This window comes from Charadrius vociferus, unplaced genomic scaffold (assembly GCF_000708025.1).
Source record: "Charadrius vociferus isolate BGI_N301 unplaced genomic scaffold, ASM70802v2 scaffold273, whole genome shotgun sequence".
Classification (NCBI taxonomy): Eukaryota; Metazoa; Chordata; class Aves; order Charadriiformes; family Charadriidae; genus Charadrius; species Charadrius vociferus.
Window position 1 is genome coordinate 1,003,173 of NW_009647750.1, and position 14,554 is coordinate 1,017,726.

General features: G+C 40.4%; 1 protein-coding gene across 1 annotated transcript; it reads left to right on the top strand.

Moving 5' to 3' along the window:
- The first annotated feature begins 2,237 nt into the window (after positions 1-2,237).
- Positions 2,238-13,701, top strand: RP2 (retinitis pigmentosa 2 (X-linked recessive)). Its single transcript, XM_009882118.1, has 5 exons — positions 2,238-2,258; positions 5,755-6,420; positions 8,038-8,152; positions 9,304-9,389; positions 13,240-13,701. The coding sequence occupies exons 1-5, from the start codon at positions 2,238-2,240 to the stop codon at positions 13,321-13,323; spliced, it is 972 nt and encodes a 323-aa protein (XP_009880420.1). The 3' UTR covers positions 13,324-13,701.
- The last annotated feature ends 853 nt before the right edge of the window (positions 13,702-14,554 follow it).

Here is a 14,554-nt window from a genome sequence, read left to right on the forward strand (position 1 = left end):
GCACCGTTAGCGTAGTCTATTTTAATTGTGGTCCGGTGGCAGAAGATTACGAATATCGGTACTGTCTGCTAGTGTAGACCTAGCCAAAGAGTAATGTGACAATATCCTCGTGATCATGTAACTCTTGTATAATAGTCCTGAAAATGGACTGTGTGGTAAAAAACTTCAAATACAAAATATTATAGGATGCTAATAGTTGAATTGAAATTAAGGAAAGTATATGAATTTGAGTGGGCTTTTCAGATTTCTACGTGACCTCATTTAAGTGAGGACAGAAGTCTGTGGTTTTTAAAGTATGCAGAAATTAATGAAAATTAGATTGCGTCATAAGTCTGCTGGGATCTCTGTAATGCTTTCTGACCCTTGGCTTCAGAGGACTGTGTGAAGATTACTTGTGATGCGATAGAAGAATCAAAGGATCAGCTTACCTTGAAAACAGAAGGGAAGAGGATGAGTGTTCAGTTTCTTGTTGCTCTGTGATTCTTAGTCCAGGAGAATTACAGAGCCTGCTACTGCAGCACTGCATCCTGGGGACTTGTCATGTCATTAGGCTGTCATCAGAGTCCCCTTCTGACCAAGTGTGGGAGAGGAACTTTGTGGTGCTCGCCCCTCCTTAGCCTTCTTCAGCTAGGTTTCCACCTGGAATGTAAAATTGTGTTTCTGCTTCCAGCCTCCCTTTTCCTTGCCTACTTGTCTGTGTCACCAACGTTGTTTACGTGTGTGACCAGAGTGATCAGCAGTAACTGAATATGGGTATGTATTCACTGGCGTTTTTGTCTTGTGATGGCAGATATACCCACATGCTGTGACCTTCTCTGCAGGAGAAGAAACACGAAAGTCTGCATGATCTTTTTTGCTGTTGTCTCGTGTTTAAAGAAGTAGGATTAGATTAATTATGATTGCAATGGCATTTAAAGCTTAGAGGGACTTTCCTTCCCAGGTGATTTTTGCTTTTAGAAGGAACAAGTAAGGTTTTGGTGTACATCAGTTGACTTGCAACTTAACTGCTTTAGTTGGTAAGAAACATGCAGCTATCATTGCTATATCAAGCTGTGATGGCTATATTCAGTTTAAAAAAACCTCAGAGCTTAACTTTCTACGTAAATCATAGATAGTCCTTTGTTAGTTACCTTACATTGGAGGGTTTTGCTAGAATGATCTGGGCTGACATGGACATCTTGAACTATCTATATCTTATTTAGGTACCCACTTTATATTTTATTTTGGAATATAAATAAAATAGCTTTTCTTTTTCTTTTCCTAACTAGACAGTGAAATATTTTGTCCTTAAATCCAGTGTATCTCCCTTACCCTTCCTGGGCCACCAGAAGAACTACTGCTGTATTTCCTAAAACATAGTCTATCGACTGAGAAATAGTCAGCGGGTTCATATTAAACAATATTTCCAGTGAAGTCAGATATAGGCATGTAGTAGCTTCCTTTCTTCTTCCTCTTCTCTGTTCTGCAGTATTTGGCAATGGTTTGATCAGAAAAGTATGAGAATGACCATTTTATGCTATTACAGGTACTCTGGAAGAGAGGGAAGATTACAAAGAATAGAATGAAATGTGCATTCAGACTGTTGTATGGTCTACATTTAAAGTCACAGTGCACAGGAGATGCTCCAAGATGAAAAACTGTATGCTAGTGACTGGAACCTCTACATGTTGTTTCTCTTTCCACCTTTTCTTGTTGCCTAAGAATCTAGAAATCTGCCAGGGGTGAGTAACTTCAACAAACAGTCTCCAGAGGATGTTGCAACTCAGCGCTTAAGGGCACCAATCCCATGCAAGTATGAATATGCAGAAGTGTCTAGGCCTGGGAATGCACTTTTCTTGCTAATTTCCTTTCTGTTAATTCCCCTAATGACAAAAATAGCGTGCAAAGCCTCTTAAGTTTGTGTCCCTACCCTATAGCTGCAGATTTTAATGTCACTGGCTCAGCAGCCAACTCTTGTATGTCATGGACTGTGTATCAGTCCATAGCTGAACCACCCTCTGTTGTATTTTCGGGAGACAGGGAATGATTTTTTTTTAGAGTGATAAGAATAAAATAAGAAGACCTTAATATAAGTGGTTTAGAAAGACTTTACATATTGTTTGCTCAGCAGACCCAGGTATCTAGGGGAGAACTGTAATCCATTAAGAACAGCAGTACCTTCTCGTATTTGTGGTGGCATACCATTGCTGACTAAAACTCCTTTCCTGATGAAACCGGTGAAAAAGTCTTGTTAAGACATGAACTCATACCAGAAAGAGGTAAAGAAGCTGTTAGGATCCTTGGTGATTCTAGGCAGTTACCACTAAAAATTGTGAGGTTCTAGTACTTCTAGATCTTCTTTCAAATGGGAGCTGCCCAGGCTTGGTGCCAGTAAACTGGATAATGGTGGCTGAAGTGATGCAAGTTATCTGCAGCCTTCACACCTGGCGTCTGACCTTCTTGCAAGACAAGCGTTTGCAGGAAGGAAAGCTGCTTAATACACCTTACATTTGTTGCAGCAGAACTTCCTAGAGTTCAAAGCAATAGTGACAAACTTCTGTTTGCCTTCATTTCTCTTCTCTCTTTGTTCTCTAAAATCCCTGCTCCTTACAGTTTTTTTTCCTCTGGTTGTTTGTAACAGACTTATCACGAATGTCATTGTTGGTAACCGAAGATGAGACTTCTGTACCTCTGTTGAGGGGGAAGAAAATTGTGTAAGCAGGGATTACATTTTCTTCATCATATCTGGTTATTTTAAGTCACTCTATGGAGTAATTTCTGAACCTGTGCGTAGCACTTCTGTTAGAAGGTTTCAGCTCTTGAGCTGTGCTCGTGTCTATTAATGCATGACTCGTATCTACTCCAAAAACTTTAAATTTGGCTGAGAGTGTTAGAGGTTGCCTCTATAAATACTATCATCATACGGACTTATACCAGCCTGGGGGAAAAGACGTTTAAAAATGTATTAAGGGATGGAGAGTAAAGCATCTGTCTGGATGAGATGTGTGAATTTGGACAAAGTTCTTTGAAGCTTTATCCAAATGCAAAGGATAAATAGGTGAGTTATCAAACAGTTGATTTTTACTGACCTGCCACACATGCTTAAGATTTCACAGTTGCACCAGATGAATGGGCAGAGAAATCTACATAGCCCTGGTTATGGTTGTATGAGGCTGCAGATGTTACCTTCTTCTGTTGCTTTTGGTTTTCCTAGCCTGCTTTTTTCCTACTTGCTGAGACAGAGCTTAAGAAGCAGTTAGTGCTGACTGTCAGGGGAAGGAAGGTGGATGCAGTGATTTAATATTAACCTGTTGATGATAGCTGCAGGCTTCAGTGCTGGCAAGTGTGAAACTCCGCAATGAGCGTATTAGCAGCTGTTGGATGCATCCTCAGAATCATAGTTCTGCCTTCACACTCTGTTCTCTGGCATGTTTCTTTTACCCGGGGAAGTGAAGCATTCAGATCTGCTAGTCTCTTGGGTTACCCCCTCCTCACAGGGGCAATAACCCAGGGGGGGAAGAGAGTGTTAAATCTATTTCATTCCGTCCCTCCAATCTGTACAGCAGTGTCAGTCAATAAATACTCTCGGTCTTTAAAAAGAAAACTGCAAAGCAAAGTTAAAGGAAATTAGAAAACTCTCTAGTGTTGTGAACAAATGATAAGTAAGAGTTCTGTCAGTGCAGAACTCTTAATTTGCATCAGGGAAACAAAATGGAGCTCCAGAATCTGGTAATAAGCTGTCTCTTTTTTTAATCATTAAACTCTACTACTACTCTTTCTCAAGTGCTCTCATTTGAAACTGTCTGTAAGCTGTGGGTTAGCTGACTAACCAATGTTTTTCACGGAGGCCTAAATAAAATTGCAAGGTGAAGCTGAAGTTTCACACACCTCTGTAAAGGCTGCCATGTAGGACGAGCTAGTGCTGCTTCAGAGGCTTTTTAGAGCAGAGCAGTTTAGAAGGACACAGTTGAGTACCAGCTTTCAAAAAAAGCTGTAAGTTCCGGAAACTTTTAACTTCTCCTTCCTAAGAGAAGTAACTGCTCCTCTGTGCCCGGTTTTGAAGGCAGTAAGCCTGTCTCCCAAGGTTATTAAAAAAACCCACCGGATATATGCATAAATGTTCTAGGAGATGCCTGGGAAGAATGTGTCCAAAAGCAATTTTGATACTTCTGTGCTCAAGTATGAGAGGATATAAGTGTCTTTAATATGGATCAAATATGTAACGTTACATGAGACTTAAGACCTTGGTGGGTTTGAATCCTAATCATACTGTGTGGCTGAGTCTGTGTGCTGTGTACCTTATCATTTGAGTCTCCCTATTTTATTTGTAACTCTTCCAACTAACTTTCCTGGATATGTACTAGTGGTATTAAATATGATTGAGGGGAGATTTCTAGGATGCTGTCTTCATTGTCTGAACTTGCATTTTATTTGGAAGATTCATCAGCTGTAAACCTCCTTTCCTGTCCAGACGTCAGATATTTTGTACATAAAGGAGGGCATTTTATCGATTGGTAGAGACTTTTAGATTCCATTAGCTGTTCCGGACAAAAGCTACGTAGGCTGAACTGGTTTAGTGAATGTCTGGTGCTAGCCCATTCTGGTTTATGCCTTCTTCTGGTCTCTAAATCTCATGCAAAAGTTTGAAATGCTGAAGAGGAGGAGGATTTTCTTACAAATTGGGCTATACAGAAACTGTTGTAATGCATTAACGCTGATTATGGTGCAGCAAGCTTTAGGGCCCTCGGGCTGATAATCAAATAGCAGGTTTATGAAGTGGTCTTGTGTTAAACTGGTTCAGGTACTTGTATACTTCTAAGTGCTATTTTAATAAGCTTTCACAAGAGGGCAGAGCAGAATTTGCTCCGGGAAGCAAAATTGTCTTGAGACTCGTGTATATCTAGAAATGACCCAGCTCAGATTCCTTCAGTGTTACAACAACACCGGCTGTGTTATTCATGCTGTCCACCTGGGTCGCATACTGTCCTGGGTGCTGCCTGGCCCTTCAGTTACTGGTCCCCAGCGGAGAGTCCCAGGGAAAGCCACAGCCTCTCTCAAGTGTCCCTCCCTGGCAGAGAGATGCTGGAGTGTGGAGGAGGAGAGGTCTGTAATGTGCCCCCTGCACCAGCTCTGCAAATGTTTGCTTGTTGGTTGTAGCTAAAACAGTCACACAGCGGCTGTGAGCACAAAAATCTTGTAGTTGTTAGCACAAGATAATGCTGTGGCGCAGATAAGCAAGCTCTTTGTAGTTGGCAAAGGTAGTAAAGGAGATACCTTGCTGCTTTCAAGCAGTTTCTTTGCAGCATGTTGAGGTGTGGTAAAACATGACCAAGAAAGCTACTTGAAAAGGAAATACTGTGTATCTCTAGCTTTATGGATCTTGAAGTATGTTGGCCAATTTTTTTATTACAGTTATTATGCTAATACCCAGGACCATTATGCTTGTTGAAACAGCTTAGAGTCCACAGAGAAAACTAGCTCCCTCCACCCCCTTTCTTTATTAGAGGACAAACTGAGTTAGTTTTTTTTTTTTTTTCCCCACTGCTGCATTTTAGAAGTGTAGTTTCAATTCTCTGTACCTTAATACTGTGCATTTCAGTAGCTTAGCTAAAAGAACTGCTTATCTTTCATCACGTTTTGAAGAGTTTTCTGGTAGGCTATCTTGTACAATTGAGTGCTACCTCAATTAATGCAAGGCAATTGACATTTAGCATGATAATATTCTCTATATGTGAAGACTTGAATGTTCTTTTTTTTTTTTTTTTTCTCCTGCAGGTTGACCCCAAAGATTACACTTTTTCTGGACTTAAAGACGAAACTGTGGGTCGACTGCCTGGAAAAGTAGCAGGGCAACAATTTGTCATTCAGGACTGTGAGAATTGTAATATCTACATATTTGACCATTCTGCTACAATCACTATTGATGACTGTGTAAACTGCCAAATCTTTTTAGGCCCAATAAAAGGCAGTGTGTTTTTCCGTGACTGCAAAGACTGTAAATGCATAGTGGCCTGCCAACAGTTTCGCACTCGAGACTGCAGAAAGCTGGAGGTATTCTTGTGCTGTGCCACCCAGCCCATTATTGAGTCCTCCACAGGAATGAAATTCGGATGTTTCCAGTACTACTATCCTGAGCTTGCTTTACAATTTAAAGATGCTGGACTGAGTATCTTCAACAACACATGGAGCAACATCCATGACTTTACCCCTGTGTCAGGAGAAAATAATTGGGGCCTTTTGCCTGAAAATGCTGTAGTACAAGATTATGTTCCTTTGCCCAGCTCTGAGGAGCTGAAAGCTGTCAGAATTTCTACTGATGCTACAAGGAGCATAATACCAATAACTCGAGGGCGGAGACAGAAAAGCAGTGATGAATCATGTTTGGCCGTGTTTTTTGCTGGTGACTACACAACTGCAAATGCCAGGAAATTAATTGATGAGGTAAGCGACCTTTGTCTGTATTCAGCTTTTTGAATTTCGAATTGAACTTTACTCTGGACAGTCTCCGGTGCTTCCTGAAGGGAGAACGAAGGGGCTCTGTTGTCTACTAACCATACCAAGCAACTGTGCTGTTTAAAACCTTAAAGCAAGGTAAGAGATTGGAGCTCATCTGATCAGACAGTTGTTTTACAGCTGACATCCTGTGAGTGGCACATCTGTCTTTCAGTGGTTTCAGTGTATTTTTCCACCATGGCGCATCAAAGCTACTTTCTGAAGAAAATATGTAGTTGATTCGATGAACTTGGCCAAAGGTACAGGAGGTGATCAGCAATGCTTATGAAAGGGATATAGCCAGTTAACTTGTTTGCCCTGAAACTTATTGCCAGTTAACTTATTGCCCTGAAAGTCACCGCTAACAAAACAGTCTGCATTGAAAATTTTTCCAGAGACTCTTAAAACAACCAAAAAAACCCAACAAAAAACCAAACCAACAAATTAAATTGTATCCCCCTGCCACCCAATATTGGAATTTTTTTCTGGAAGAGGCAGTGAGTGTTTGTCACAGCTGGTCAGCTGTCTTCGATTACTTAAATAGCTGGTGCTGTCCTTCCCCCCCCATGAGGCAGCAACTCCCAAGCTTGGCTGAGTTTAGGTTTTCCTGTGGCTAAAATCTGGGAGTGGCTGGCTGCTTTTAGGGTCCTGGAGTGCCAGGGATGACACAGCAGAGTCAGTAACCATGAGCTACAGCTTCTGAGAGAGGGGTATCTGCAAAAGCTGCTAATACCAGTGTTGTAAGATCAACAAAACAACCAATGGAGATCTTTCCCTTGGGTTTTTTAACTGCAAGGAAAGAAAGCTGTAGGGTGTTCCCATGCCCCTCCCCACTGCCCCCTTGGTTTTCTATGTAACTGAGTTACTAACAGCTACTTGAGCCAAGAGAGATAATGATACTTATGGGTTGGGTGGTTTTTTTTTTTCAGAAGGAATAGGTACAGCAAAGAGGATAATAAATGTGTTCTCCTGTGTTAGTGGTTCTTTAGAAATTAGAGTTAAGAAGATGCTAAAAGACTAATTAGTGAGATTCTGTGGAAATCCTACTGCTCTACAGTTGTTCCTTTTCCACATGCTTTTTGTTTCATATTAGATTTGAAGTAAAAAGCTGTGTGTGTTCGAAAGTTTAAATTTTTTTTTTCCAAAATGGAAAACTTCAGCAGTGGATAGATGAAAGTTAGAGCTAACGCTTGACTGAACTGTTGCAGACTAATGAGAACTAACTGCTTGACTCCAGATGCTGAATGCTTTTAACTCCCATTAGTTTCAGCTTGTGAGGGATTGTGGGGGAAAAAAACACAACCCTGGGCCATAATATAGAACAAAACCATTCACATTTACTCCTCAAGGTGCGTTAGGGCAGAGTAGAAAATCTGGATGAATGGAATGAAAACAAACAGAAATGCAGAAAAAGCAAATGGTCTTTGAAAAGAGCAAAAAGGGTCCCTTTGCTCTGTGGCTTAAAGTGTATGCAGCAAATGGGTGTGTTCCAGTGTCATCTGGATACTCAAGCTGAACTCTGTGCCTTAGTAGTATTTTTAACATGAATTCTTTCTCTGTTAACAGATGACTGGCAAAGGCTTTCAGCTGGTACAGACTAAAGAAGTCTCAATGAAGGCAGAGGATGCTCACAGAGTTTTCCAGCAGTGTGCATCAGAATTCATTCCGCTGCTTGAAAAAGGTGAGTTTGTGTTTTTTTTTCTTTCTCTTCTTGATATAGAAATCTAGGTGTCACTAGAGAAGAAGAAAGAGGAATGAAGGAGAAACTTGTGTTTCAAGGGCATAGTGAGCCAGTCAGGATGCATTTTGGAAGCCTCAGTAAGGCATTAAACCAGCCAAAACTCCTGAAGGCATCAGAAATGAGCTATTCCGCCTGTATTTCGTGGCTCTGCCTCCCCTCTAGCGGTCCAACCACATAGCTTAGGAGCAGTGGCACATGCAGATCTGTCTGGGGTGGTCAAAAGAAGCTCGTGCTTTTAGACTGTTTCTAACTTACCACCATTGCTGCTTGACCATCTAGATGTGTACATATTTAAGCAAATGAGTATAGATGTGTATAAAGTAGGCAAGTGTTAAATTCCTGTTTGACTGGTGTACTGTCAGAGTATTTCAAAAGCCTTTTTATTGATCTGACTGTAATTGGTTTTTGTCTCTTCCTGCATAAGTACTGACATCTTGCCATCTGTTACACGCTAAAGCTCAATACACGCTCCCAAACTTAGTAGCAACGTGCAGGTTTTTTCATAGTAACATAAGAGGTCTGTGATGCTCACTGCAAGAATTGGACAAAAGTTATTGTACTTATCAGATGATAGTCTAGTTTAAGGGCTATTTTGCACCCGTGTGGGAAGAAATAACATGTTCAGTATGAAACCAGAGAAAGGGGATCTGCAAATAGTGGGTGAGAACAAGTCTAAAAATCAGGCAGTTTACTATCTTGGGGCTGAGGCACAAATGCCTGAATGACTCAGTCCTACTCCAGATGTCTGTGAAATGGCTCACAATTTGAGCAGTATAGTCTGACTCACTTCCATGATGCCCTGCGCTCCATAGCATTTTTGTGCCATTGCTGCCTTTCAAGAAGTAAAACTGGAATCTTGCCAGAATCTCTGCAAAAATGAGCATGGAATTGCAGATATTTTCTTCTCAGATAACATTGTACTTTGAAGCTATGGTTAAGTGTTTTTAGTTCTTTATCCTGCATTATGGCTGCTCAAGCAAAAACCGTAAATAGCTTCTTGCAAGCTTCACAATTCCCTATGGGTTGAGAAAACTACTGTTTCAATGCCAAGCTAAAAAGTAGTATTGATTCTAGATGAAACTATCTTCTAGGTCCAGTGGTTGCTTTGGAGTTCAATGGAGATGGTGCTGTGGAAGGATGTCGAAGCACTATAAATGATGTTTTTAGTGGGACCAAGGTAAGTTGGTGTATTGCTTTATTGGCAGAAAATATTACAGAACGTCTAGGATACTTCATGGTAAAGCTGTAGCATTGACATACTGCACGATATTTTTAGGTTTCTGAATAGTAAAATCTGAATATCCTATTTTTTTGTTTGGTTTGGGTTTTTTTTGTACTCAAAACTCAAGTTGCTTGTCACAGACAAGAAAAATTGCCCTAGTACAGAGAGTACTAAATCCTCATATCCACTGAAGAATAGATTTCCACTTAAAACTGTTATTTCACAGAATAGTAAAAACAAGTTCTGTAAATAAAGTAAAAATAGGGAAAAGCTCTGCTCCAAGTCTTATACTGAAGTATGCTTTGTGATGTCCTAGTGTATTAAACCCTGACAGATAATATGACGGGATTTCAACTTTTTTTCAAGGTTTACTTTTGCTGTGTAGGATATTGCAGAATGCCTTCCTTCAAAGGCTTTTTTTTGTTTTTTTTAATCCGTCAGCTTCTTTTACTGTAACGTCTTTACACCATACCTCCTCTTTGCTTGCTGTCCCCGTTTCTCTGAATGGCAATAGTTTTGAGAAAGCTTCTGGAAGCGATTAGAGCACTCCTGTTAATGAGAAAGTGACAAGCTCCTTGCTTTCAAGCAGCTGTTCAAAGATGACTAGAATGTCTTTGAGACATAGTGTCTGTACAGCTCCTTGCTGTCTTTCAGTTCCTTTCGAAAGAGTTACTCGGAACTAGACTGCCCAGTTTCTGGAAAACAGTCATTTTGTAATAAGTCATCTCGAATGCAGCTAATGTTTGCTTTTTTTTGACCCAAAAGTCATTGATGCAAATTTACCATAAAAATGGCCTCTTTAAGCAGGAGCTTACAGTGGCTTTTTTTTTTTTAGTGTGGTTAGCATTTATTTTTCTTTTTTGTACAGAACAAAGATGATACTGGATAGGTAATTCACTGGTTCTTCTACATCTTTTTCTCTATTCAAAGGCTGAAGTGATATTAATTATTAGAACAAATAAAATTCCATATTTTCCTCACTAAAGTGACTGGTATCAGTTGTTATAACACTATGGATGCCCTGATCTTAGATGGATCCAGAAACCTCAAACTGTGCACTTCATGCCGTGAAGTAAGTGTTGTTCTTGGAGGTGATCTGTAGTGTTTGGGTTCAGTTCCAAATGTGAAATTGCTTACTGCATTTGGATTTAAAACTTCGGTTTACAGCATAGTTCCATAGTAAAATCTACCTCACTTATTAAATAGTTGCTGCAGGGAATTAAGAAGCAGGGCTTCCTGAGAAGTATATGTCTTTATTTAGATAAAATGTAGCTCCAAAACTTCTGATAAACACTGGGTTTGTGCATGACCCTAGACAATGGAATACCAGAGAATCACAGAATTTTCAGAGTTGGAAGGGACCTCTAGAGATCATCTAGTCCAACTCCTCTACTAAAGCAGGATTGCCTAGAGCACATTACTCAGGACTGCATCCAGGCAGGTTTTGAAAATCTCCAGAGAAGGGGACTCCACAACCTCCCTGGGCAGCCTGTTCCAGTGCTCCGTCACCCTAACTGTAAAGAAGTTTTTCTGTGTGTTGGAACGGAACATCCTATGTTCCAAGTTGCACCCATTGCCCCTCGTCCTGTCACTGGGAACCACCGAGAAGAGTCTGGCTCCATCTTCCTTCAACCCCCCCTTTAGATATTTGTAAGCAATAATAAGGTCTCCCCTCAGCCTTCTCTTCTCCAGGCTAAAGAGTCCCAGCTCTCTCAGCCTTTCCTCATAAGGGAGATGCTCCAATCCCTCAATCATCTTGGTTGCCCTTCGCTGGACTCTCTCCAGCAGTTCCCTGTCCCTCTTGAACTGGGGAGCCCAAAACTGGACACAGTATTCCAGTTGTGGCCTCACCAGTGCTGAGTAGAGGGGGAGAATGACCTCCCCTGACCTACTGGTCACACTCTTCCCTATGCAGCCCAGGATTCTATTGGCCTTTTGGCGACAAGGACACATTGCTGGCACATGGGCAATTTACTATCTACCAGGACCCCCAAATCCTTCTCCTCAGAACTACAATATCATGAGTATACATTTTTTAGAAAATGTGTTTCTTGGGACATAATTTAGAAGCAATTTAGGGAGTAACAAACTTCAGACTTAGTCCTGAACCTTCTGGCAGTAATACTATATAAAAAGGTTTCACCTCATTGTTGGCTGCCCTTATCGTGTTTGAGAGTTGTTATAGTGCTCAGAAAGAATTATAGGTATCCTTGATCAAGAAACAATGACAAAAGCTCTTAGGAAGACTTGTATCCTGTAAGACTTTGCAGGAGATTAATCTGCAAAAGCAGTGGCTACATTGGCATTTAAAAACGACAGTTAAAAATGATTAATTTAATCTGTTAATCACCTTAATTTCACCAGGTTTTTGTTTCTGAAATAAATCTCATAAACAACTCCTAGATACTTTAGTAAGGGTAGAAAAATTCTTCAGCAATAGCACCACGAGACCTTTTTGAGCTGCTTGGTAGAAACAGTGTCTTACAAGGAGAGCTCTACACTGCGCACTTAAGCGGACTTCCTATTTGTGTGAACTAGGTATGTCTACACTCTTTACCTCTGATATTCATTCTAGTGTGACCTTCTACACTTTTTTTGGCGCGCTTTCTAGTATTGTTCCTCCGTCTCATTGCTTATTCATAAAATACTCTGCAAAATGTAAATTGTCATATCCTGGTAGAGAAAGATGCTGAAAGAAGGTATTCAATTGTCATGGCCATGGTCCCAATCACTATCGCACCAAACTACTGCCAGATGATTAGTAGATGTTCTCAACGCCCTTCAAACAGAAGTCTACCGTGTGTCCAAGCAACAGTCTAGGAAACTGCTCACTTTGTGATATAATTTTTTTTTAAATCAGAAATTTACTGGACAATAGGATATTTATCTTAAAAAATGGTTTAAGTAAACCAATTCAAGGAACTGCCACAGTTTACATTCACATGGTATTCTGAGCTGAAGCAGAAAAGTGGTGACTGTAGGAGCATAGTCATCTGGAATAACCCATTCCTACAGTCCCAGTGCACTTCAGAATAGCTCAGTTGGCTGTGCCAACACTGATGTGCTGAGACAGTGATAATTTCCTCTTGAGGTACAGAAAATACAAGATAGTGAGAACTCAATTTAAATTTTTAATTGAGGCTATCACTTGCACGTTGAGATTGAACAGCCACCACACTTCCCATTACACTGAATGATTTGGGCATTGCCTAAGGCATTTGTAGTTGATTTGCTGTAAGCTTTCAAAGATGACTGTTGTAGAGCTTGGACTTCCACATGCGTTGATCAGTTTTTCAAAATGCAAATGTAATTGAGCTTATTTTAAAAAATAATCACCTTATGAAGAAGCAACTAAGTTTTTTGAGGCGAATATAGTGCAAGGGAGTCTTTCTTACAAACTCTGCCTTCCTGTTCAATGAAAGCTTAATGGTAGTCTAAGGTTTTTGTGTGCTTGTTCCCCCCTCCCCCCCCGACAGAGTTTGACTTTACCAAGCAAACTACATCTAAATGGACACTGGCTGAAGCTGTGACCCATTAATAATCGAGCCCCAACATTTTAATTTCTATCAGAGGAAGGCTAGGGTTACTGCAGCTAGCAAGTCTGATAAGAACAGTTGATGGGTGCACAAAGGGCGCATCAGGGCTGAGAGACTTCTAGGACTATTCTGTCACACAGTGGAAACCAACAGTCATGCCTCTTGTGAAATGCAAAAATAAAACTAACCATTACTGGCTCTGAATAAGCAAAGACTACTTGAACTTCTTTGTTAGTGATTCATAACTATTTCCTTGTTTAATAAAACAGGTTTTTGTATCGGAGAGCAAGGCATCAGCGTCTCAAGATGTAGACAATTTCTACAACTTTGCTGACATGCAGATGGGAATGTGAAGTATAACATGAAGGTGTTCACATATGGTTTGTCTTGGCACTTGGATGTCACGTGGCTTGAATATTGCAGTAGTATCTGAGAAGTTTTGTCATTTGGTTTTGTATTTCTTGTATGTGTCTTTTATAAAGCTATCAGTGGTTTTACTACCATATTACCTGAACTGGAGTAAATGGCATAGCTCCCCATGTGCATTGTGTTTGAAACTTGTATTTTGACTCCAGAAACAATGGAGGTTTTCTACTAACTTTTTACAGCGATTTCTAAACTTCTATTGACACTTGAATGTTTCTTGTCAACATCTAATGGTAAAACATATTTGAAAAGTGCAATGCTGATCCAAATTTGATGCAATAGTAATTGTTATCTTTAACTCAGACATGTTGTTTAGAAAGTGCATTTACTCACTGTTCAAAACTTTCCCATGTGCAAATTGTCTTCATTGGTGGTCAGGGAGGAAGCTGTAGTCGTTGACTTTTTCTGAAAGCCTAGTCCGAAATGAATTCTCCTTACAGCATGCTTTCAGAAGCAGTGCATGACTTATAAAATGTACATCTGGCTCATTCTGCTTCAGCATCTTTTTTGAGTCAAGTTGTTTGCAGCAGCGTTTATGCTGAGACTTGTCATAACAGCAGTGGGGTAAGTGAGCACTTGCCAAGGTCTTCTGCTTTGAGGTAATTCTGAGCATGAGTGCTCTGCTGAAGATGCTCCAAGGTCCACTCAAGGTCTCTGGCACTACAGCTGCCTCAGGTATTCCAAATCATGTATGGGATATACATGAGGTTCCCTTGGACTTGGAGCGATAAGTCTCTGGCACCATTGTTGTTTGCTGCAAGGGACATGCAGCAGCCAGGGGTCAGAGAAGGGCTCTGATGGCACTAAAAAAGCTCTTCCTTGCTAGACCCCAGGAGAAAGGTTTTACACTCGGTACTAGTACTGAAAACTTGGTTGTAAAGTACTATGTGCTGCTGCAGGGTTTATTTTGGATTAATTCTAAAAACAAACTGAAGATGTTCTACTACCATTTTGGGAAATGCATTTGAATAGTGATCAGTAAGGACGCTTATTGCTATATAATGCATATTAGAATGCAAATCTATATGGATATTAAATATGTAATGGATTTATTTTTGCATATTACATTCTTACTGATTTTTCTACACGTACTTAAAGCTTATGTCCAGGTTTACAAGCCCTCTGTAATACTTGAATAGTTTGTGCATGCAGATGCAC